Source organism: Panthera tigris, chromosome D1 (genome assembly GCF_018350195.1).
Source record: "Panthera tigris isolate Pti1 chromosome D1, P.tigris_Pti1_mat1.1, whole genome shotgun sequence".
NCBI classification, from domain to species: Eukaryota; Metazoa; Chordata; class Mammalia; order Carnivora; family Felidae; genus Panthera; species Panthera tigris.
Genome location: NC_056669.1, coordinates 95,656,663 through 95,682,894, shown reverse-complemented (window position 1 = coordinate 95,682,894; position 26,232 = coordinate 95,656,663). Strand labels below are relative to the sequence as shown.

The 26,232-nt window shown below is 45.8% G+C and overlaps 1 protein-coding gene across 5 annotated transcripts in view; it reads right to left on the bottom strand.

Annotated features, from left to right (window-relative positions):
• EXT2 (exostosin glycosyltransferase 2) overlaps nucleotides 1-19,699 on the bottom strand; it is a 145,431-nt gene extending 125,732 nt beyond the window's left edge. For 3 of the 5 annotated variants that reach the window (XR_006208723.1, XR_006208724.1, XM_042959557.1), the window contains exons 1-4: nucleotides 10,540-10,686; nucleotides 8,749-9,314; nucleotides 7,474-7,563; nucleotides 1,051-1,167 (exon numbers count right to left, since the gene is read on the bottom strand). Coding sequence is in view for 3 of the 5 variants with exons in the window: in XM_042959557.1 (XP_042815491.1) it covers nucleotides 1,051-1,167; nucleotides 7,474-7,563; nucleotides 8,749-9,314; nucleotides 10,540-10,557 (791 nt within the window). In the remaining 2 variants the exon portion in view is untranslated. Of the gene's footprint in view, nucleotides 1-1,050; nucleotides 1,168-7,473; nucleotides 7,564-8,748; nucleotides 9,315-10,539; nucleotides 10,687-19,106; nucleotides 19,326-19,513 lie in introns of those variants that run through there. The other 2 variants (XM_042959558.1, XM_042959559.1) reach the window with 2 other exon arrangements.
• Nucleotides 19,700-26,232: the final 6,533 nt, after the last annotated feature.

Here is a 26,232-nt window from a genome sequence, read left to right as displayed (position 1 = left end):
GAGATTTCTAGTGTGGCAATACACAAATCCATCACTTTCATACCTGAGCACTTGGCACACAGAATACTATTCTGCCCATATTTGTTTAAAGCTTACTGAGATTCTCGCCGTGAATTAGCACAATTTTAAATATACTACCACAAAAAAGGCTACACAAGATGCCCTGTACGTCTATGCTGTCAGCTCTTTCCATTTACCCACTCACATGTCAACAATATGAGCCAATCATGTGCCAGGCACAGTGAACATGGCTGTTAAAAAACAGATCTGGCACCGGAATCCAAAATCCCCAGCAGAGAGGCTGCGAGCAAGCCGTTACGACGTGGCCTCGTGAGTGGCACACGACCGCTCTCGGGGCATAAGGCAGAAGAGCCATTCCAAGGCTAGCAAAGTGGTGAGAGGTACTCGAGTGAAAACCCAAAGGACAGGCAGGTGATCAGTCTGATGAAAATAAGGAAAAAGACCTCCAGACAGTGGAGAATATCTGCAACCCAGAAAAACCGAGACAGCAAAGCTCATCCTGAGAAAAGAACTAAAAGGGGGAAAAAAAAATCTAGAGACGGAGAGAGTGGTCACATGCCAGAGGGTCTGGGCTTTATCCAAAGGGAAATGGGAAGTCAACAATCAGGTTGTAGGGGCAGCAAGACTAGAGGCAGGGAAACCCAACAGGGGTCCGTTTCCACAATCCACAGGAGAGATGACAGTAACCTGGTGTGCGGGGGAGCAGAGCAGATGGGGAAATAGGGCAGAGCTAAGACATATTTAGGAGGGAGAATCAATAGGACTTACTCTTCCGGTACAGGAAGTAAGGGAAGGAAGGAGTCAAGGACATCACAGCGATTCCAGATTGGAAAGCTGGGTACACAGCACGGTACATTCACTGAGTCAGAGAAAAGTGGAGGACAAACAGGACTGGGGGCGGGGGGCGGGGGGCAGATGACAGACTCCAAGATACTGGCTTGTAACCGAGGCTTCAGCTGCTGTGATACCCAGCACACTGAACCTGGTCAGCATCTCACAGCACGCCCGGCTGAGCTGAATGCACCTTACCCCGGTCCTTTCTCTGGAAGCTCCACCTCAGCTGACAGGGGACTGTAGACGGGAATGCTGACATCGTAGCCTTGCCGGTAAGTCCACGTAGAAAAGCCACCACCAGCCAATAGAGCCCTGAAAGGAAAGGATTTCGTCAAACAATGAGAAAGGAAGGCCTTCATTCTGATAAGCTCTGTGAGAAGGGATAGAAGAATTGAGTCTTAATATTATCATATCAACAAAAACTTGTTTACTGGCCCACTTTTCTATAAAGACACAGCGCTACGTGTTTTACACTCACATCTCCCGGACATCAGCTGCATTCTACCCCTGAGTCATCGGCCTTCTTCTGGGGTCCTAGGTAGTCTTTCCTTATTTTCCATTTTATAAAACACATCACAGCCCAGAGGACACCCTCTGAACAGCCCCTCCGCCACCCTACTCAGATCCCATTCGCCTCTCCCCAAAGTCATTCACAACATTCACGACAGCAGGAATGAACAACAGGTCTGCATGGGAAGACTGTCCGGGGCAGTCACTTACCCAGCCTCTGGCCCAAATCTCAGGAGACAGTGGGCACAGAAAGCGGCAGTGACAGCCAAGCATCTGGTCCCGTGCAACTGCTGCCCCAGGCAGGTCCTCCAGGGTCGTCCGAGAGCTGCGTGTGGATCACGTAGCCTCCACCAGCTCTCGCCATCCATTCCAGCTACTCAGTCCCCATTCAGGAAGCAAGAAACCAGGACGACCTTTACTGCTTCTCTTGCAGTTTGCATGTACTAGCTCTTATTCTCCTTAATTAGAAAGCTGTGAACACGCTGCTTTAATTGGATCCAGCAAGTAGTACAGTGGCACTTCATCAGAGAGAGGAAGCAGGTGTATAGCACACCAGCTTTGACTGTTACTCTGTCCCTGGGGCCCCAAACCCATCAACATCACCTACTGGGGCAGAGTTTTGCCAGTTCCACGCACCGCACAGTCTGAGCCAAAATGTCTGAGCTGAGAAACCACACTTTTTGCAATACTGATTGCTACCAATCCTTTCCCTGCCCTGATGACAACCTACATTCCCTTCTAACATGACCAGTTTAAGTTCAAAGATTTTCCAACCACCCCTGGAAATCCCAATCTGTTTGTTTAAGCTTTATGAAACCAAGAATTGGTTAGTGAGGTAATGTGCAGGCTAAAAACCTCTCCAGCTGCCAGTCTACTCTGTAAAACTTAATGACTATCCTTAGTACCAACATACGGTCTTATTTTTCCTGATTAGCATTCAGTAATGAATCCATCCAACATGAGTTTGGGCCGGTTCCACAACAGCACGCGGACTGTATGGGGCCCCATGACCTATGCACGGAGAAACACACATAGATCCAATATGGAGGCACCAGGCAGTCCAGGTAAGCCAGGGTGGTAGGTGGTTAGGTAATTACACCCACAGCCCCGGAGGAGAGGGGAATGTGTATGTGGCAAGAGAGGAAGCAGGTGTGCGTCACACCAACTTTTCCTATAATTCTGTCCCTGGGGCCCCAACTGTTACTGTGTTCCAGGAGAGTAGGGTGGGGGTTATGCACTGGTAGGAGGAAAGCATGCCATCTGAAGCATGGCTTACGTCACCCATCATACACTCAAGATCTCCACTTGTGACCTCGGCAAGAGCCAGGATTGCAATTAGTCAAACAGACCTCACACCAGCCCTGCTGCTGCTAAGACTGCAAGTCCCTATATCGTCTTCTGCCAAGCACTCCATAATATTATTTTTTTTTTTCAACATTTTTTTTTTTATTTATTTTTGGGACAGAGAGAGACAGAGCATGAACGGGGGAGGGGCAGAGAGAGAGGGAGACACAGAATCGGAAACAGGCTCCAGGCTCCGAGCCATCAGCCCAGAGCCCGACGCGGGGCTCGAACTCACGGACCGCGAGATCGTGACCTGGCTGAAGTCGGACGCTTAACCGACTGCGCCACCCAGGCGCCCCACACTCCATAATATTATAATGGAGACAATACAGTAAGCTTCCCCTGCTTTACAGAACATGTGTTTTACATTGAGGGAAAAGCACAGCTCTGAAAAGCACATTCTCTTTTCCCATTATGTATCCCTAAAATCAGGGATCAGTTCCAAAGCTGCAAGAGAGTGAAGAGAAAACTTGCAGCTACACAAGTATTAATCTGATGATCAGACTCATGCCAGGCCAAGTGTTATGTCACTGAAAGTGTCCTCTAGCATTTTTAGCATGTGGCAGGCTTTTCTGAAGCTACAGGACAGCTTCTCTGTCACCAAGCCACCTGCTCGACTCATGCACTCCACCGTCCCCACTCTGATCTGTCCTCAGATGTTCCCCCAGCTTGCCTCCTATCTGAGTGTCGGCAGGGCCTAAACACAGTTCGTCTGCAAGGTCAACCTTTGCATGTAATCAGGCCTGCAAATTCCTCAAATATAAAGCTTCAAATTTCGTAAAGAAAAAAAACAAAAACAAAAACTGACCAATTCTATTAGTCATCCTTACTTGTTTACTGAATCAAACAAACTGTAAAAACATATTTGAGACAAGTAGATCTGAACAATGGCTAGATATCTGGTGATATTAGGTTCCTATTAACTTTTTAGGTGCAGAAATAGTACTATAGTTATATATATTTTTAAATCCCTTATGCAGAGATTCAAATGGAAATATTTATACATAAAATGATACAATGTCTGGCATTTGCTTCTTGATAATCAGGTGGGGCAGGGGTAGGAGTACAGATGAATGGAGACCAACCTCGAGACGACGATTACTAAAGCTGGACAGGGGCACACGGGTTCACTGTGCTAGTCTCTTTTATTTATTTTTTATTTTTATTTTTTTTTAGAGAGAGAGAGAAAGCACAAGCTGGAGGGAGGGACAGAGGGACAGAGAGAGAGAGAGAGACAGAGAGAGAGAGAGAGAGAGAGAGAGAGAGAGAGAGAGAGAATCTTAAGCAGGCTCCACACTCAGTGTGGAGCCATACACAGGGCCCAATCCAGTGACCTGGGATCCTGAGCGGAAATCAAGAGTCGGATGCTCAAGTGACTGAGCCACTCAGGTGCCTCATCATCTCTTCTTTTATATAGGTTTGAAACTTTCCATAACAAGTTAAATAAAACCCACACAAAGTGGAAATCTGTGAGAGATACGTGCAAAGAAATGATAATAAAAATCCAGGGTAGTAATAGTATTACAGAACATATATGAGAAAACAAAGATTAGTAGAATAAGGCATTGAAGAGGTATAATTTGCTCCCACTTAAAATGGGTGTATACAGAGGTGACTGGGTGGTTCAGTCGGTTAAACCACTGACTCTTGATTTTGGTTCCGGTCATGATCTCATGGCTCGTGAGTCTGAGCCCTCTGTCGGGCTCTGCGCTGACAGCATGGAGCCTGCTTGGGGTTCTCTCTCCCTCTCTCTCTGCCCCTCCTCCATTCATGCACGTGCACGTACTCGCTCTCTCTAAATAAACATACATACATCCATAAAGTGGGCATATATACCGGGGCACCTGGGTGGCTCAGCCAGTTGTGCGTCCAACTCTTGATTTCCGCTCAGGTCACGATCTCACAGTTCAGTTGGTGGGTCTGAGCCCCACATCAGGCTCCATGCTGATAGTGTGCAGCCTGCTTGTAATTTTCTCTCTCTCTCTCCCTCTAGCTCTCTCTTTCTCAAAAAATAAAGAAAACTTTAAAAAATGGGTGTCTCTCTCACACACACACACACACGTTTATGTATAAACCCATAGGAAAAAGGCTAGAAAAAATACATAGTACTTAATTATCTTTCGGTAAGGGAGTGAAAATAGAGGAGTGTTTGAAAGCTTACTTTTATATTTCACTCTTTATACACTTGCATATTGTTATAATCTTGTACAAAGAAAGTGTACATTATCAGGTATATCATGTGTAGGATCTTTAAAAATTGAAAGAGAAATAAAGACAGATTTAAGCAGCACGAAAGATTATATGCTGAGAAGACATTTCCTTCTGTCCTGTTCCTTGCATTTCCCTGGGTCAAATCATTCTCAAATAATCACACCTATGACCTTAGACTTCAGGAGACCCTAAGAAACAGTCTAATCTAGGCTGCCTGTTTTCTAATTTCCAAATAACCTGATACGCAGCTCCTGCTAAAACCAGTGTATATTCATGGCTCTTGCTTCCTCTGAATCCAGGAGCAAGGACAAATGATAAGAAAAACTAACAAAAAATCTGCTCTTCCTTCCTTCCAGAAGACCACCCAGGTCTCAAAACGCAATTTCCCATGTACAGAGATAAAGGAAGACTAAACAGTGATTCATTACTTGCTATAGGATTGCCATAATCACTTACAAAAATACATGCGCAGGGAAAAAGATTTAACCTTCCTGATCCTTAACACCTAAGCACTAGCAGGAACTCAAACTTCTTCCTGACCACCTGACACTTTCCCGCAGAGACATGAAACCCCATTTCACATATGCACTTGATAAAAATAAAATCCTTCTCCCATGCAAATACATATACCAAAATGTCAGCAAAAAGTGAAACGTCCCATATAGAAATAAGGCCTTCTCTCTCTATCAAAAATAAACAATTAAAAAAAAGGGGGGGCGGGGCGCCTGGATGGCTCAGTCGGTTAAGCATCCAACTTTGGCTCAGGTCATGATCTCGCAGTTCGTGGGTTCAAGTCCTGCATCAGGTTCTGTGCTGACAGCTCAGAGCCTGGAGCCCGCTTCAGATTCTGTGTCTCCCTTTCTCTCTGCCTCTGCTCGTTCTCTCTCTCTCTCTCTCTCTAAAATAAATAAACCTTAAAAATTTAAAAGAAAGAAAGAAAGAAGGCCTTCTCAAAATAAACCCAAAACAGCAGGTAGAGACACTGCATTCCTAACAGCTTTTTCTCCCCTTCTCTGTTCCCTAAAGTATTTCTCTTTCCCCGAGCAACCAAATCCATAAAACAGTAGCCCACTCAGGTCTGGCTGGGGCTGAGGGCCAAACCAGGGCTCACCTTGTGTTCGGCTGGTTTCTACCGAATGTGTGTGGCCTGACTGCCCTCTATCGACCAAAACGGTTCCTACACCAAAGGTGAAGAGTGGTCCTGGAGTGTAGGTCTCTTGTAGCATTAACAGTATTTCCAGATAAAAACACAACACTGACCCTATATAATCACATAAAGCGAAAAGAGCTTGGGTTTAATTTTCCAGGGAAAAGTAGTGTTAAGTGCAGATTTTCACAAATGACAACAGTGTCAGCCTCCGGGAAGCTGAGAGCATGGCTGGCCTCGGGTCATTCTCTAACCTTTGCCAGTAAGAATCACTTTAAGAATTAAATATCAACCATAATAAAATTACTTTTAAGTGAGTTTACATAAGTTTACATAAGTTTACAACATAAGTTTACAACAATCCTATACCTTGAGCACTGCCCGGGAGCCCTACCCTGGGCCTAACATTTCTGCTCTCCTCAAAGCCTTGAATCAAGTACCAGGAGAGGAAGGCCAAGCGGACCTCATTCCCAAGCCTTCCAGGAAGCCTCCAGCCCAAGGGGTTCAGCCGCTGTATGAAAGGGCTGACAAGTACAGTACGTGAACTAAGAATCATAATCATGCAATCTCGGCCACCCCGTAACATAAGTGCTGTCGGGAAGGCTTCATCAGGAAGAAAGGAAGGCAAGAAATGGGTGGGGGCGAGGAGGGGAGGGAGGAAGGAAGAGTCCCACTGACTTAGGCAATGGAGAGTAAATGACAACCAGACTGCCCCCACCCTGTCCTCCGACGTGACGGGCTGTGGGTGTCACTTTCACACCTCCGCACCCCCTTCCCACAGTGAGCTGTGACTCCACTTTTGGCAAACGCTCCCAAATTCAGACAGAGCACACACAAGCCAATCATGAACCGGGTCTTGGGGGTGGGGGTGCGGCACTAAGGACAGCATAAGTCAGACCGAGAAAAAAAGACAGTTTTTTAAAATGCGATGCTACAGGGGCGCCTGGATGGTGCAGTCAGTTAAGCCTCCGACTCTTGATCTCAACTCAGGTCACGAGCTCACAGTTCGTGGGTTCGGGCCCCACATCAGGCTCTGTGCTGATGGCGTGGAGCCTGCGTGGGACTCTGTTTCTCCTTCTCTCTGCCCCTCCCCCATTTGTGTGCACATTCTCTCTCAAAATAAATAAATACACAAAAAATTTTTATAAATAAATAAATACACTAACTAAAATGCAATGCTACAATGGAAGTTCTGGTCGGTTCAACACAACAGATTTAAGTAGGTCAGGTCTCACTACTTCCAGGTCCTAAGGAGGTAAATGCCAAGGGCATTTTTTTTAATTTAACAATTCTGATGACACAGTCTGTCCCACTAGGCTTAGAAAATGACTTCACAGGAAGGAAAGGGTCTTGTATTTCCTTGATCCTCAGAAACCCCTCACAGGGACAACTCCAAATACAGTTACCTGTCTCTGGGGACATCCAGCGCTGTGTTATAATCGGGGGGACCTCCAGGCAACATGTTGAACAGCAGGTGGTTTGTACCTCGATCCCACCTATTAAAAAAAAAAAATTATACATGTAGGGGAATTCACATGTCAACTCCCAAGAAACAAATACAAGGGTCAGTTACTGAATGACAAGCAGCAAATATCCCCAACCCAAAATAGGCCCACTTCTCAGGTGTGCAAAGTGAATTCCTAGAAATCCCAAGAGGACATCCCAGGCCACCCTGGTTCCTCAAAAGAAAAACATGGGTGGATGTTTACTTGAAGTCTGTCCACTACAGAAGTGCCCATGATTAGGACAACCTGAAAACTATCTGAATGTGCACCATCTGGTTAAAGAAACAAAAAAATATATAAAATATATAAGGCTGGCTTAAATACAGAATGGAACGTGTAAAATGGAATGCTATACAACTCTTAAAATTATATAGTAAAAGAATATGAAATTATTTGGAAACAGATTCATAACATATCAGGGGAGAAAGACAGCGTAAGAATATATAATGTGTAATCCCTTGACAAAATGTATATGTACACTGAGGTATGCATATATTTCATACAAAAATGAATATTACACGCATATGTATTTATTTTTTATACAAAAGTGACTGGAAGGGGTGCCTGGGTGGCTCAGTCGGTTGAGCATCTGACTTCAGCTCAGGTCATGATGTCGTGGTTCGTGAGTCCGAGCCCCCCTTCAGGCTCGCTGCTGTCAGCCTGTCAGCATAGAGCCCGCTTCAGATCCCCTGTCCCCCAATCTCTCTGCCCCTGCCCTACTCGCACTCTCTCTCTCAAAAAACAAATAAAACATTTAAAAAAAAGTGACCGGAAACTAACATCACAGCAGCATCATGGAACAAACCTTACGTTCTTCTTTTTGCTTCCTTGTATTTTCAGACTTTTTACAGTGAACATGTATTGTGTAAGTAACAAAGAGGGAACATTTAAGCATAAAAGGAAAGGTGTGGGAAGATAAGCCATCCTTAGATTCTAAACTCTGAGATGCTGAGAGCCCACAGCAATAGCACTGATGGCCAAATGCTTTTCACTGGAACAGAGGCCAGGTGCTTATGGCGTTGGCCTCGTCCCCCAAGTCAGTCACTCACACGCATGCCCTCCCTCGAGCAAAGAGACAGCAGCTGGAGCCAGATCAAGAGAAGAACCACTCCCTCTCCCTGGCCTTCCCTTTAGTTCCCCAAGGACTGCGCTCCCGTCTGCGAAAGTACTAGCTACCTAGAGAGCTGGGCCAAGGCTTGTGCCGTCTCCTTAATGCGGAGCGTGTTCTGGTTAAGTACGTCGATGGACGGGACGAACAGGCAGGCGCGGCTGATGTCATCGGTGTAGTAGTCACTGTCAGAGATGGCCGTGAGCAGTTCGTTATACTCCCGGGAGATGGTGTTGCTGACTGGGACACCAAAGTCATCCACGTACTTCTTCAGAGAGTAGATGTACACCTTGATTTTGTTCTTTGGGTTGAAGCCACAGCGGTAGACGTCAAAGCACGTGTGCATCCTGCAGCTGAGATCGCCCCGCTCGGGGATGGGGCTGTCGGCGGGCAGCCTGACCACCGGCACGTCCCGGACGCTGCGCTTCTCCACGCTCCAGTCGCTGGAGGACTCGATGGAATGCGGCCAGAACTGGAACATGCCAGTGGCAATGAGGCCCAGGAGGACAATGGAGAAGAGGGTGATGTAGTAGATTCGGTGCTTGCTCTTCATTCTTGGGATGAGGGCAGGACCCCGGATATTGTACTTGACCGACGCACACATAATGACACAGGCAGCCTCTTCCTCACGCTCCTAGTTCCAGGGGGAGAAACGAGACAAATGAAGTCTTTAGGGTGGCAAATGACTTAGTATACCTATTTCTTTCCCTTAAGTGATTTGATGAAATGACGAAAAGGGATTTTTGACCCTTCTTATAAACATAGACAAATATATATTTGTGCATTAAATGCTACATGACACATTTAATACTACACATACTAAACATAAATATTGATAAATATAAAAAGAGAACTATAGCCTATAATTATACATACAAGGAAAGCATTAAGTGGTAACTGTGTGGGGCCTAGGAAGAAGGGCTCTGACCAAGGAAGAAAAATCAAAAGCAGACTAGCTAGATAGTTGTTTTGCTTTGTTTTCTCTAACACTTGCCCAATAGAAACTGATGCTTCATCTAGACAAGCTGACTCTTGGTTATTCTAAAATCTGCTTTCATTCACTTACCCAAGCAGCCCCGGGTGAGCAGGCACCCACCACGCACTGTGCAGGAAACGAGGAGGAAAGCAAAGGCCCCACCTCATGGGAACGGATATTCACTGGGGGAGGTAAGACAAAACTCTAACAAAATGCCAAATGTAAAAATATCACTAGGAAAGTATCAATGAAGTGCCAAGGGTTGTTAGAGAAGAAAAGATTAATATTTAAGTAAAACACACATTGGTGCTGGTGCTTCATAATGAAGGTGACAGATGACACGCTTAGAAGGAAGGAATGAAGAAGAGCACAGGGAGATCGGGAGGAGGGAAAGAAGGCCCAATGTGGTGGATCGATTTCCAAAGATTGGTGCCAGCAATCTACATCTTTGAGGGTGCGTGCTACTTTTCCCATCAAAAGGCAGAATGCGAATCTGGGCTAGCCTCGTGACCTGCTCTGACCAAGAGAATATGGCAGAAGTGACATTCGAGGGCTTCTGAGCTCAGGCCTTAAGAGACTCGGCAGCGGCTGCTTTTGTCCTCTGGGACTCCGGCTGCCACACCGCAAGGAAGCTGGGCTCCCAGCTGAAGGCAACTGCAGGGAGACCCCAGTGGAAACTCTGTGGAAGAGGTAAGAACCAACCCCAGGATCTGGAGCAAATCCATGGTTGTTACTGTCATTTAAGCCACAACACTTGGGGTTGGTTTGTCATACAGCAATACGTAAATGAAACAGCCAATAACCATCGCTGACTGATAGAAAATTCTTAGTCCTCAACTGAAAAGACAGACTTTCCTTGTAGATCACAACTTAGGATCCTTACCAGACAAACCTGCCCCATCCGATGCCTAGATACTGTAGGGAGGGCAGAGCCACGTGGGTGGCGCCACGCCTCACAGACCCACGAGGTTACTGCAGTAAGCTACTGTGGCATGCCAAGTGTCAAAGTCCCAGCCTATGAAATGGCCTCATTCCACTCACTGGTCTTGCAGAAAAGCTATTAATAAAAAGAGAAAATAACTGAGGAGTCCACAGACCATCGCAAAGGTTAACAGCCATTTTTACTTTGGCTAAATGGAGCTCTCCCCAACTGCTGCCCAGACCACAAAACTGTCCCCTGCCCAGCTAGCTGAATACCGCCAAGCTCTGAAGGCTGTAACCCTTATCAGCTTTTTGGGCAAAATGTAAATAGTCATGAACGATTTCAACTCCCATCTCTTGAGACCATGAGTTAGAACCTAGAAAATTTGCTGGTCACAGACTGATGCACGAAAGCGCACACATTTTAAGCTCAAAAATTAGCATCGTTGGGGAATATACATCAGTCATCCAATATATACCCATTGGGTCCAGGAACATGGGAGTGATTTCACTTTTTCTGCCATTCTAACAACCAGTTTGCCCCTACTCCCTACCACTGCCAGCCCCCCCCCCCCCCCGCCCCAGAGCTTTCTTGCCACACTCTTGGGTCTCTGCGCGACTTAGAAGACAGGAAGTTTCAGGACAAATGTGTGCCAGGAGCCAGCTGCACGCTCCACGTCCTTCACTGCCCCAAGTTAGAACGTCCCACAGGCTCTCCAGGTGTATTTACAGCCTGAATCAGTGGTTGTCGAACACCCAACGGGTGAGAATCACAGAGACGGCTTGTTACAAAACAGTCCTTGGCCCCAATGTGGGAGCTTTGTATTAGCAGGTCTAAAATAGGGTCATAGAATCTGTCAGTTTAGCAGGCTCCTCAGTGTTTATTTTGTGCAAACAGGTTTGAAATCTTTACTGAAATTAAACAAACCAATTTAACACAGTGGCTTTCAAGCTTTTTTTTTTCTTAACTAAAACCTGCCATAAGAAATGCATTTTACATTTTACATTTTATATTGACCCAGTACAGACACAGGGGTGGGTGTGTGTGTGTGTGTGTGTGTGTGTGTGTGTGTGTGTGTGTGTATTTGAAATAAAAGCTTGACAAAACATTTAATCTTAGTATACAGCAGTAGCCATAGAATATGTAATGAATACTAAATTTTTTCCATTGTTATTCTACTGCTTTTGTTAAAATTCTGGCCTTACCTACTAGATCAGTTCAATCAGCCAATAATTTAGACACCCATAATTTAGAAAAAAACTGATTTCATATGTAACAAAAGTGGGATTAATGGAACAAAAATAGAATCCACACATGAGCTTACAAATGTTCACAAGTTATAGACTATGAGAAAGGCACTATCACAACAAAATAAACCTAAGTAGAAGGAAATAATAAAAACACAGTAATTAACTAATTAAACAAAACAGAAATGATCAACAAAGCTAAAGTTTGCTTTTTTAAAAAAATGTATGAATAAAATTGACATTTGATATACTTCTGGTAGGATTAATCAAGATAAAGAGAAAAAAAGCACAAATAAATATCTAGAATGAAAAGGGGAACATAACTCTAAATGCTGCCTGTATTTAAAAGATAAGATGATATCAATAAACTTATGCCAAGGTATTTGAAAACTTAGATGAACTAGAAAAATTCTTTAAAAATATAATTTCTTGGGGCACCTGAATGGCTCAGTCGGTTGGGCGTCCGACTTCGGCTCAGGTCATGATCTCATGGTTTGTGAGTTCAAGCCCCACATCGAGCTGTGTGCTGACAGCTCAGAGCCTGGAGCCTGCTTCAGATTCTGTGTCTCCCTCTCTCTCTGGCACTTAGCCACTTGCACTCTGTCTCTTGCGTTGTCTCAAATATAAACAAACATTTTTAAAAAATCTTTAATATAATTTACCCGGGGGCATCTGGGTGGCTCAAGTCGGTTGAGTGTCTGACTTCGGCTCTAGCCATGATCTCGCAGTTCATGAGTTTCAGCACAGAGACTGCTTCTGATCCTCTGTCCCCTTCTCTCTCTGCATCTCCCCCCGTTTGTGCTCTTTCAAAAATAAATAAAACCTTAAAAAAAATCACACACACATTATATGTGTGTGTGTGTATATATATATACATATATATATACATATATATAAATTTGATTTATATATAAAATTTAATTTCCCAGGGCACCTGGGTGGCTCAGTTGGTTGGGGCATCTGACTCTTGATTTTGGCTCAGGTCATGATCTCATGGTTTGTGGGTTTGAGCACCACACTGGGCTCTGCACTGACAGTGTGGAACCTGCTTGGGATTCTCTCTCCCCCTCTCTCTCTGTCCCTCCCCTGCTCATTCTCTCTCTCTCTCTCAAAATAACCATTTAAAAAAAAAAAAAAAAAATATATATATATATATATATATATATATATATATATATATATATATATATATAAAATTTTTCAAGGAGTAACAGCAAACCTGAATATTTGTATAACATTAAAGAAATCAAATCAACGGTTTAAAAATCTTCCTAGAAAGCAAATCCTAGGCCCAGAAGATTTCCCAAGTTTTACTACACATTCAAGAAATAATTCCAATTTTACACAAATAAGTTCCAAGTTCAGAAAAAAGGTGAAACATTCCCCAGCTTATATTAGGAGACTAGTATAACCTTAATACCAAAATCTCACACAGGTGGATTTCAAAGTATGTCTGAGGGCTCCCCACAATCCTTTCAAAGGCTCTGAAGTGTTTTTATAATAATACTGGTAAGATTTTTCACTTTCATTTTTGAGGCCATGTGATCCATGGTATTGCAAAGACTGCAGAAATAGATATGAGAATCCAGCTGTCTTCTGATAAGTTTTTCCTAATATAATGAAAGATACCAACTCACAGATTCAAGATCTCAAGTCCAAGCAGAATATATACAAAGAAAACCCCACCTACATATGTCAAAGTAAAACTACTGAAAAGAAAGCCAAAGAAAAATGTTAAAAGCGGCCAGAGGGGACAAAAATCTATCCAAGGTAGATTAAAAAGCTACACATTACAGGCAAAACTATAAAATATTTAGAACAGAGATCTCTACGGCTTCTGAGCAGAGAATGATTTCTAAAACAAAATACAAAAAAGTGCAAACCATAAAAAGATAAAATGATAAATTCTGTGTCACAATTAAGAATTTTTGTTCATCGGGTTGCCTGGGTGGCTCAGTTGGTTAAGCGACCAAGTCTTGGTTGCGGTTCGTGGGTACGAGCCCCATGTCAGGATCTGCACTAAAAGTGTGGAGCCTGCTTGGGATTCTCTCTCTCTCTTTCCCTCTCTCTCTCTGCCCTTCCCCTGCTCACTCTCTCTGTCTCCTCTCTCTCAATAAATAAATAGTTTTTTTGTAAAAAAAGGACACCGTAAGTTAAAAGACAATCAATAAACTAGTAGATACCTGCAATACATATAACCAATAAAGACTAGCAATGAGAATAAAGAATGCCTACAAAACAATAAAAACAAAACAAACAAAAAATAGAAAACTGGACAAAAGACAAACAGGAATTTCACAGAAGGGGAAACAAAACCAGCACATCAACTTTTGAGAAACACGTTTAGTCTCATTAATCGGGGAAAGTACAACCACAATGAGACACCATCTACCCACGAGCGCAAGAAGTATAAGAATCAAACACACCACCCAGTGCTGGCAGGGACCTGGCACATCCTGGCAGGAATGTGAACAGGCTCCAGAGTCCCAGGTGGTCAGCATAAGGGCTGGAGAGAAGAGGAGCTAATGCTCCTACGTTAGAGTCCTAGGCATCACATTTTGCTTCTACTCGTCAGTTTGGTCCCTCTGCCCCCCGCCCCCCCAAAAAAAGAACCAGAGACAAGGATGGAGGTGCAGGTCGTTTACTTACTTGGAAGGTGACCTCAGAAAGCCAGAGCAGCTATCAAGAAGAGAGAGACAGGGAACCAGGGAAAGCCAGTAAGAGGTGCGTGATTTAAGCCGGTCACTGCAGTGGGCAACAGGGACTCTAGGAGGGCTGGGAAGCCTTTAAGAATCATGTGGACTACACCTTCTGTCCCTCAGAAGGATGAGAGCCCAAGGCATTTATCTCCCAACTGCACACTACTGCTTGAGGGTTGCCTGGCATTATTATCAGCTCATACTCTGTACTCAACAACCGCCAAAATATCTGGATACTATCCTTTCTTTGGTGTACGTCAGTCTGATACAGAGCTGCAGTTTCTTGAGGAAGGACTGGGTGAACCTCTGTCTGTATTTGCAGGGATGCTGCAAAGTCCTCTTCAGAGAGATCCAGCCTCCCTCTCAATACATAGGATATGGGTCTGAGCTCATGTCGGAAAACAGGATTTTTCCATTACAACAGCTGACACCAGGCGTCTATTTGCCCACTCTTGGGTTGTTGTTTTTTTTGGGGTTTTTTTTCTGGGAAAACAAGTCAAGCGATGCCCTAGTTGGCCGCCCATCTATACTGCCCTCAAGAATACCATACTCTAGGGGCGCCTGGGTGGCTCAGTCAGTTGAGCATCTGACTTCGGCTCAGGTCACAATCTCGTGGTTCACGAGTGGGCTCTGTGCTGACAGCTCAGAGCCTGGAGCCTACTTCACCTTCTGTGTCTCCCTGTCTGTCTGTCCCTCCCCACCTCGTACCCTGTCTCTCTCTCTCTCTTAAAAATAAATGAAACGTTAAAAAAAATTAAAAAAAAAAAAAGAAGAAGAAGACCATACTCTTTTAGCATCACAGAAGACACATAGGTTACGATTTGGGCCTTATATCCCACTAGGAGTATTGGTCTACCATGTCACGGATGGTTAGTGCCACCACCTCTGCTACTTCAGAATCCTATCATGCTCACAGATCCTCAGGAACCCAATTCCATGTCACACGTGCTGGAGTCAATTCTGGCCCGCAGGGGACAACCGACACCAAGCTTCTCAAAGATGCTGGCCTCCTCTGGGTGTCCACGTTACCAGACAGAAGGGAGTGAGCCCTCCTGGGAACACCAGCCTCAAGCAATAAATCAAGTGCAAATCTCCACTTCCCTATGCCCCTCATAACTTCCTCAACACCTGCCAAGACAGCTCTGGCGTCTCCACCTCCTTTACCATAGGCCAGGCCCTACCGGCACCACCGACATTTTGAGCCAGGTCATCCTTTCCTGCGGGGGAGGCAGAAACAACCCCCAGTTGTGACAACCCGCCACATATCCGGATCGCCAAACATCCCCCGGGGAGGCCAAGTCACCCCTAGCTGAGAACCAGTGGTACCGAGCACTGTCACGTTCAAGTTTCAAGGAATCTGTCCAGCAGATTGGCTCCAGTTGTTCTTGCAAGATCATTAAATCCTGAATCCTGAGGGAACACTCCCAAAGCAACACAGCCTGTCCCAAGCGGCTTTACAGGCCACCGCTAGCCCGCTCTTCACCTAGCGACCTCCAGACTCACTCCCACGCGTGCGCCCCCAGCTCCTGCTCCTGCCTGTGAGCCAGGTCCTGTAGCTCATTCAGTACAAAAGCTATTTCTCCAGTAGCAGGGACTGTCCTTGCCCACTTGGGCAATGCTGAGATCTGGTGAAGGGGGAGGCAGATCTTGAGGAGGATATATACCATCCTGCAAGGCAATGGCCTTAAGCGAGGTCTTTGCAGAGTGTCCAAAAAGCAGTGGATCCTTCCGCTGGCCCAGGGGATCCAAGGAAACCTGGGGCTTCAAAGTTCTCAGCGCTTCTACCAAACATCTCCACCCTGGTCTCACCCGGTCTCGCTTTAGCAGCGGCCGCCTGCCAAGGCTGTGCATTTGGCCTCCCCTGCAGTTCTGCGTGATGATGATGAAGCTCTGGGGCTGATTTTCAACAGCCTGCCCTCCAGCTGCAGGAGATGCCGCCACAGAGCCTTCTGTCGCTCACGGTGTATCCTGAGTTGGTATCTGGCTGACGTGAGCCAGACCTTACCTCAAGGCTCCCGGGAAGAAGGCAAGAGACAGCCAACTCCGCTGGCCTTATCATTACCGTTGTCCACATACTGCTCAAGTGTTAGAGCCACCTACAGTGGCCACCGCTTCCCCTTCTACCTGAATCGCATCCCTCCCACCGCCGGCAAGTCATGTAACTGTGATGCCAGAGAGTACCAATGGTTCCCAACACCAGCAGAGGGGTCCTCGTTGCCATCTGAGGGTGAAGGATTCCAGTTTCACAATACTATTCTCATCAGGGCTGGCTTTCTAGAGCCACTTCTCGTACCATCTGTCTTCAGTTTATGTTCTGCCAAACTAAGAAAAAAAAAACTTGAAAGCAGGTAGCTGGCAGAAGGGGAGTCCACAGAGCCAGAGTGAGGGACAAAGGAGAGGAGTTGGGGAAGGACAGAAAGCCATCGGGGTTACCGCACTGAGCTGGGAAATGGGCTTCTGTCCCCTGCAGAAGGATCCATCTGCGGGACTATATGGAACACACCTCCGAACTGTCTCTTTAAAGGATCAGAAGCTATGGCATTTATCCACTGAAGCCCATCCCCCAGGGGCTGAGGGCTATTCCAAGATATAAACTCACATTTCCAAGGTATGCCCTGCACAGGCTAAGCGAGCTCCCACAAGTTTTTGCCAAACAGCTAAGAGATACGGTGAATGCTTGAGGTAGAATAAAAACTATTTTAAAATGAGGGAGAAAGTCTTAAATGAAAAAGGAAAGGAAAGGATGAGAGATAGAGCGAAAAAGTCCCTTACTCAGTGGTGTTTCAGAAACAGAGAACTTTCTTGGTGAGCATCCATGCACCTTTTACTGACCTCATCACAGTATCTGCCACGTTATATAAAATATTTGCAAGTCTGGGGCACCTGGGTGGCTCAGTCGGTTAAGCATCCAACGTCGGCTCAGGTCACGATCTCACAGTCCGTGAGTTCGAGCCCCGCATCGGGCTCTGTGCTGACAGCTCAGAGCCTGGAGCCTGCTTCGGATTCTGTGCCCCCCTCTCTCTCTGCCCCTCCCCTTGCTCATGCTCTCTCTCTCAAAAATAAATAAACATTTAAAAAAAATAAAAATAAATAAATATTTGCCAGTCTCTTCTACTGGTTGTCATGTTCTTGTAGTCAGTTTGCACACACTGAAGCTCAGAAAGATGTATTCCCCAAAACCATCATCCAAGAGAACAAGTAATCGTCTTTCCATCCAAAGAGGACACTCACTACCACCACCATGTCCAAAGCTCCTGATGCTGAGCTTCTCTGAAGACAACAGACTGAAAGGAGGCTTCTGCTAAGTAATGTTCCATGTAATACAGATGAAACCCAGACGAAACAAGAATTTCATAACTAAGCCCTACAAACTTCATCTTCCTTAAAACATATCAAACCTGTCCCTGCAAAACACTGGAATCATCTGGCTAGCTGTCAAGCACTGAGTCACTGGAAAAATCTGTTAACTCCACTCTAATGTCAGGATGAGCTGCATTTTCTGTTCCTGGAATTATTTATTCCTAAAATTTGCCTGAAAAACCCTTTCCTTGGTGCTTCGGGCTATATCCAATCCACTTAGTCCAATGCTTTGAGTCACAATCTCTGGTCTTAACCTTTTTAGAAAAGGCCTCACAACTGAACTCCCAAGGCCACTGCTACACTGGAACTCAACCCAACAGTGCCTGAAAACAAAGGAACCAAATATTAGCAAAGGTAGGAAAATCTGCAATTCACTGCCTTACCTGATAGGGTCCTTTATAATTAAAGCTATATTATGGCTAGCCATCCCTAAAAATGGTGAAATTTTCAAGGGGGAATAAAAAGTGCTTCTTTGTGGGAATTATAATACAGTGCATATACTAACTAATGACTAAACTTTATTGAGGACTTACTACATGCTACAATCTGTTTTAAGCATTTTGTATTAATTTAATCTTTCTAACAGTGCCACCTGACAAGCTATTATTATCCTCATTTTACAGACAGGGAAAGTGCAACGGGAAGCATAAGTAACTTGCACAATGTCACAAAACTAGAAAATGCCAAGGCTAGGATTTGGAGGATGGGAGTCTGGCTCTCGAGCCTGAGCTCTCAAACCCCATGCCTCCCCTAATTACCTTTAACACCCTAGATTAGATCTACCTTTTTCACTCAATTAGCAAAGCCAGCATAACTTGACGGACCCAAACCTATCCATACCCAGCATGTGCAGCCAAAAGGCTTAAGTCAGCGGAAGTGAGAAATGCTGGAAACTGACTCATATACTACCGCGAATAGCCTGTGAGCCCTGAAATTTACAAACCAAGTCCAATGTAAGTCCTTAGAGCACTCAACTGACTTCCAAGAACTAAAATTGGCATGTTTCTATTTCAAGGAATCTTCAGACAAGGAGCAAGTCAAGGACGCTTCCAGATTAGCAACTCCCAGTAAATTACACCAAGCAATCATGTGAATCTCGAAACTGTACACATAGATCTGGTTCCCACCGCCAGTAGTAAACCTCCAAACGCCTCTGAGCTTCGAGCCGATGCCCAAACTCAGGGCATCTTTGGCCACCTTCCCCACCAGTCTTTCCGCGCACCGGAACCTGCCGGGATGCCACAGGCCACGGGAGAGCCCAGCGCTCCAGAAGGCGCCGCGTAGGGAAGCAGATCTCCGCAGCTCGCGGGACGGAGGTGGCAGCGGGATGGCAGAGGTCACCGCGCAGGATGGGCCCTCTCTTTTCGGGGTCCGGAAAGAGAGGAAAGGGGCCGGCGGGGCAGGCGTGGGCAAGGGAGACAGGTGGGCACCCAAGCGCGGGGCGGGCCAGGGGAGCGACGAGAAGGCGGTGCGGAAATCAAAGCGCTCCCACAGCTGGAGAAGTAGCGAGCGGCCCCGGCGGGGGTGGGGTCGCCTCTCACCGCCCTCAGGCCTCCGCGCGGCCCGCGGTTCCCGGCGGCCCGGCCCGACTCTGCCGCTGCCACCGAGGCCCTTCCGAGCCGCGCTTACCTCGGCCACGGTTGCTTCCCGCTCGGCCCCGCGCTCGGTCACCGGCGCATGCCGCGGGGCGCGGGCCACGGCCGCCCAGGAGGAATCGCGCCGAGTCGCCGGCCGCCACCGCCGGCGCCGGGTCTGCGCAAGCGAGCGGGGAGCGAGGCGCCAGCGACCGGGCTTGGTGACGCCTGACACAGAGCTCACTGCGCATGCGGGAGCGGCCGGGCCCGCGCCCCCTGCTGGACAGGAGGAGTCAGGGCACCGCTTAGGATGTCTCCCTGGCAGGCACGCGCAGCTCAGGCTCCATCCTGAAACTCTCACGCAAAGACCCGCAGGCTCATAGTCAAAGTAACTGCAGACCCAAGTAGCTACGCATCGTGCTTCACTTACAAAACTGGCACAGATGTAAACGTTTTATTACAATCAGCACCGGCGAGCGTGCAGATTGCCGGAGGACAATTTGGCAGTATCCATCAAACGTGAAATGCCCGCAACCTTGCCCCTCCAATCCCTCTGTGTGGATTTTACCCCACAGGTATTCTCAACAACGTTTACCAGAATTACTCATTACAGCATTGTTCCTAAGAATACCTGAAAACCGGAAACCGGCAAAATAAACTATGAAAAAAGTTATGATTAGAATAGAATCATGTGAGAATGCGTATAGATGTCGGTATAGAAATAATCTCGAAGGTGTGTTAATATGAAAGCGTGCTCTAGAACGGTGAGCAAGTATGATCCCTTTTCTGTAAAATATATTTACATGCAAAAACAGGAGAGAGAAACTATACATGTAGATGTTTATATTCAAGCCTATGTATAATATTTTTTTTTTGGAAGGAATCCAAGAAGCGATGAAGACTTTTGGGGGGGGAGTAATTATGAAGGTAGAAATGGGGGAAAGAGATTGTTTTGTTTTCTGTATTATTTACATGATCTGGCCTTATACAGGCACAGTAAAACCCGTCATAAGGCATAAGTGGAGTCTAAAAAATTAAATCAAAATGCAGAGTGATGTTATTGAGAAGTTAATGAGATGACCCCATTGAGCTTGTGTAGTTTACAGGTAACTGGCGACAGACGCCAAATCCATTTTAGGCCCAGCTATCCCTTAGCGCCACCTGGTGGACGTTGTCCCTTACAGCTTCAACATTCATGGGAATGTTTCCGAGTCCAGAGACTGGGGCTTCCCGCAGCAACAGTGATTCCGTGGATATTGTGAGTTAATGTCTGTTTGTCACAGATACAGGGAGACTGGGATGAGAATGTTCTGGAGATGGGAAACCCACATTTTCTTCTCCACATCCGAGAGAGTACTGCTCTGCTATCCAAGTCCACATCTTCCCCAAACCATAGGAAACTTAGCACAGGTACATACACCCCATTTGATAAGTGGAAAGATGGAAAATATTTTTTCTTCTTTGTCTTCCTCTGAATTAAATATATCTATAGTATATATGCTTTTCATTAATCATTATTCGTCCATTAAATGAGGACTTTCTGTGTTAAAGGCCTGTGTTAGGCTCAGCCTCTGAGGAACCTATCTTACTTTTTATAACCCTACACATGTACAGTGCCTGGAACACAGTAAGTGCTCAGTGAATACGAATAAAGGGTGCCCAAGAACTAGGTGGGCCTCAATAGAATAAGACAAGTATACAAGCAAGATTAGCCAAAACTGAGGGTGAAAAGTGGTGTGGGAGAATATACACCAAGTGTTACAGGGCTCAAAAGAGAAAGCAACCCATCCAGTTGCAAAGATCTGGGAAGCCTTCACCCAAGATGTAATATCTTTGCTGTGAATAGGGCGTTCCAGACAGAGAAAAAGTCATGAGCAAAAACCCAGATGAGAAGGAGGAGGTGTAAAAACGGGAGAAGCCATCAGAAAGACCAAGTGTTTTTTTAATCCAGTGTAACTGGAACGATGTGGCTGCATTTCTAGGGGTAGAAACCATGCCAGTGATTGGAGGTAGGAAAGCACAGAAGTTATGATATTAGAAGCCATGCTAAAGCAGCTAGGGATGATAGCAAAGAGTAGGGAATAAAACTATAAGCCAGACCTGAAGCCTCTGAGAAGGTAGAAAAGTGTTAGTGGTCAGCAGTTAAAAGAGGAGAGGCTATAGAAAGATGTTGCATTACTCACTTTGAAGGTACAGAAAGAAAAACAGAGACCGCACCGACCCCCACCTACACAGAGAGTCAGGAAAAGCAAAGGTGGGAGTTAGAAAAGGGGTGGCTTTCAAGGAAAGTGGCATCATCAGGGGAAAGCAAGGCTACCCGCAGGAAGAATTGCCTGTGTGCAGCTGAGTCCCAGATTTACCACTTCCTTTAAATGACAGCAGTTTGCAAGAATGAAGAAAGGTGTCATCTCCAAGGAAAAAGACTCTGTGAAAGAATCGTTCTGTGGTATTTTATGTTGGCTCAGCTTAAACAACACCGGCAGGCAGCCTGGAGAACTAGAAAACACCTATTAAAACCACATCAGATACAACGAACACTCTGTCAGGTGGGTGGCTGGGCTCACGAAAATCGTAAAGAAAATATACAGGAGCCAGAAATGAAGCACAGTGAGAAAAATGAGTGTGAAAGCTACAAAGTTGGGTGTATAAGGTGGGGAGCTGATACCAAGAAGGCCATGTAAAGCTAGGACAGTGAGATGCCAGCCTGGAAAATTGACTCGGCATCAGTAACAACAAACCAAAAAACTGTCTTGTCCAGAGAGCGGAAAAAGAAGAGTCTCTGCCGAGAACGTTTAACACCAGGCTTCACAACGATGTGGGGTTTGAATTTATATTACCAGCATGGTCCAGAAAGCTCCAAGCCTAGAGAATAACATGACGTATCATCAACCCAGATTGGTAGCACCTGAAGAAGGAAATATAAATCCATGCCCAGCCCCTCTCCGACCCCCCGCCCAGAGGGTCATGCCTCCACACAGGCTGCCCAGGATGCTGACAGATAAAACCCAAACAAATGTTAAGTTCACAATCCAGAATGAGCACATGAACAATAAGCCCATCAGAGGAAAGGTGCCTGGGGCACCTGGGTGGCTCAGTTGCTTAAGTGTCCGACTCTTGATTTTGGTATCCAGGGAGAGAGCAGCTGAGAATTTTCCATTATTGGGTGGGGATGACTATCTGTAACGGATGGACAGTGAGACTAACAGCAGACTTCTCAACAAAAACAAACAGAAGTCATAAGATAATGGAAAAAAGGGCCAAGAGAAGCTAGCAGCCCATGTAAATTGTATACCTAGTAAAACCATCTTTGAAGAATACGAGACACAAATAGAAAGAGACAGACACAAATAGAAAGAATTTACCATCAGTGGACCCTTCCTAACGGAATTTCTGAAAGATGTATTTCAGGAAAAGGAATGTTAGAACCAGAAGAAAGTACTGAGATGAAGGACGGATGGCAAACAATGAAACTGATAAATTCATGGGTAAATCAAAACAAATACTGACTAAAGCAACAATAACAAACAGTAGCTGTATAAAACTATAAAAATAAAAATGACTGATTTGGAGATTAAAAACTAGATGTTTACCCCCGTGTTCACTGCAGCATTATTTACAGTAGCCAAGGTATGGAAACAACCTACTTGTCCATCAATAGATGAGTGCATAAAGAAAAGGGGATATATACACGTACAATGGAATATTATTCAGCCATAATAATGAATGAAATCTTGCCACGTGTGATACCATGGATGGACCTCAAGGGTATCGTGCTAAATAAGTCAGACAGAGAAAGACAAATACTGGGTGATCTCTCTTATTTGCAGAGTCTAAAAACAAAAACAAGGGGCGCCTCGGTAGCTCAGGCCGTTAAGCATCTGACTCTTGATTTTGGCTCAGGTCATGATCTCACAGTTACCGAGTTCAAGCACTGCGTTGGGCTCTGTGCTGATAGTGTGGAGCCTGCTTGGGATTCTCTCTCTCTCCCTCTCTCTCTGACCCTCCCTCGCTCATGCTTATTCTCTCTCTCCGACCCTCCCTCGCTCATGCTTATTCTCTCTCTCTCTCAAAATAAATAAATAACCATTTTAAAAAATTTAAAGTAGAAGTTCTATTTTGCCTGGTCTTTGCCTAAACTGGGGTTGTCATGAGTCTCCAAAGCACAGTTTCTGGAGGAAGAAGGAACAAACAGACCACCTAGGCATTAACTAAAATACTAGTCAACAGTGTCACAGGAGATGAAAATAAAGGAGTAAGAGTTAAATGTAAAAGGGCATTTCCATGCTTAGGAGAAGGGTAAAGAAAATACTAAAAGTATGAATGTTGGGGCGCTTGGCTGGCTCAGTGGGTTAAGCATCTGACTCTTGATTTTGGCTCCGGTCATAATCTCAAGGTTCTTATGTTCCAGCCCCGCATCAGGCTCTGCACTGACAATGTGGACCCTGCTTGGGATTCTCTCTCTCTCCCCCTCTCTCTGCCCCTCCCCTGTGTGCATGCACTCTCTAAAATAAACTTTTAAAATAAATAAATGATGGAAGTATGAATGTGAATAATTTCAGAGTATCTGGCAAAGTGCTCGCTTGGATAACAAACCCCTACACATTTGAAGCCTGACAAATATCTTTCTTATTTACTTAATTTTTTTAACATGTATTTATTTTTGAGAGACAGAGACAAAGCATGAGCGGTGGAGGCAGAAAGATAGAAGGAGAGAGAATCTGAAGCAGGCTCCAGGCTCTGAGCTATCAACACAGAGCCTGATGTGGGGCTCGAACCCATAAACTGTGAGATCATAACCTGAGCTGAAGTCAGATGCTCAACTGACTAAGCCACCCAGGCACCCCTTATTTATTTTTAATGTTTGTTTGTTTTTAAAAGAGAGAGAGCAAGCAGGGAAGGGGCAGAGAGAGAGAAGGGGCCAGAGGATCTGAAGCAGGCTCCACACTGTCAGTGCAGAGCCCGACATGGGGCATGAATCCACAAACCAGGAGATCACGACCTGAGCTGGAGTCAAACACTCAACCGACTGAGCCACCCAGGCGCCCCACAAATATCTTTTTTAAATAAATGAGCGAATAAATGACTGAAACAAAGCAAAAAGGAGGCACCAGAAAACATACTCTCCTCTCTGTCTCTGGAAGCACTTGGTGAGGGGGTGACGTGTGGAGCTTCTGGGGCCATATTGAGACCGTGAGGAAGGAAGCCCGAATGGGAAACATCAATGTGTTAGGAGAGCAGGGTGGGCAGATGAACAGAACCTGGGCTCCGAGCACCACATTCCCCTGGAATACGGGTGACTGAGGGAAGGCCAGTTGGCCTCCTGGAACAGGAGAGACATGAATGCTGAGGAAGAAAGGGTATCTATCCTTCAAACACCCTGTAGGCATCTGCTACAAGGAGCACGGCGCTTGGAGCTGTCTGGAAGCCATCTTGCCACCACCTAAATGGAGCATGTCTGAAATGAGGCTACATAGAGGATACGGGAGCGAGCACGAAATCTGATGGCATCATTTGAACTCCTGGCTAGAGTCATGCCTGAAACATCTGTCCTTCCCCTTCCTAGTAAATTCAATAAACCCTCTACCCTTCTGTTTAAATATGAGCTGTGTTCACCATTTTTATAAACAAGTCTTAAGTAAAGGAATAACTTAGAAATTCTCATCGATTGAGAAAGGGAAATATATTATTTCCCTATGAAAAACCTTTCGCCCTGTAACTGCCAACAGTAGAGGGTTCTCCCAAAGACTCACAGAAATCCAATCACTTGGTGCCCAAACCTGGGCCTGCATCTCAGGGTTGTGGGGGAAAATGGCTTGAGCTCAGAAAATACATGGTGGATGTTGTTCACCTATCATGTGCCCTCTGTCTTGCCCTTCCCTGAGAGAGAGGCTTGATGCAAGTAACTATTTTGGGAAGTAATCTTAAGGGAATAGTGAAATCGGAATGAGTCCAGGAGAAAAGAGAAAGCCCATCCAGGGGTGTGTTACAGAGCAGGCTACTGTCGTGGGCACCCGGGGCTCACTCCCAGCAGGACTCTTGAAGAAGCCACGCAGAACGTCTGAACTGTCTACTGCAGGGAGGGATATTTATCCACTGGTTCCTGCCCCAGCCCCCATTGCTCAAGGATCATCCCAGAAGTGTGAACTCCCTCAGACCTCCCAGCGTACATGTGCCCCAAGTGGCTGTGCCAGAAAGTGACATTTGGAGCACCTGAGGTGCCCTTGGGCTAAGCACACACACGGCTGGCTGGCTGCAGTAAAGAGCGAAGCAGAAAGGTGACTAGGGAGGACATGAGATGGGGGTAGAATATGCCGGACCCACACTTCACAAAGAGATACACGTGGAGCACAGCCCATCAGCACAGCACAGGCCAGCTGGGATTGTAGGCCCCTCTTCTGCCTACTGAAACATTCAGGCCAATTCCCGGTTCAGTCCGCCTCTGCTGGGAAGCCACCTTAGATTCCCTCTGAAGAAAGAGTAGTCATTCTTCTGAGAATTCTAAACTGGAATGTATCACCTGGATCCTTCCCTGGGGGACCCTAAGCAATGGCAAGCATCACAACGGAGGCTTTTGAAGGGGATGCAAAGGGCTCTCCATGTGGCCATTCTCATTCTGATCCTCTGTAAACCTGAAGGCTTTCCAGTGACTCAGCAAATCCTAGTACCAATGTTTCCTTGAAGTGGGAATAGACAGGAGCAATACTTAGCCAAAGACACTGAAGAATAATTAAAGGGGGCGACAATGACAACACAAAGCCTGATTCTCAGGCCTGG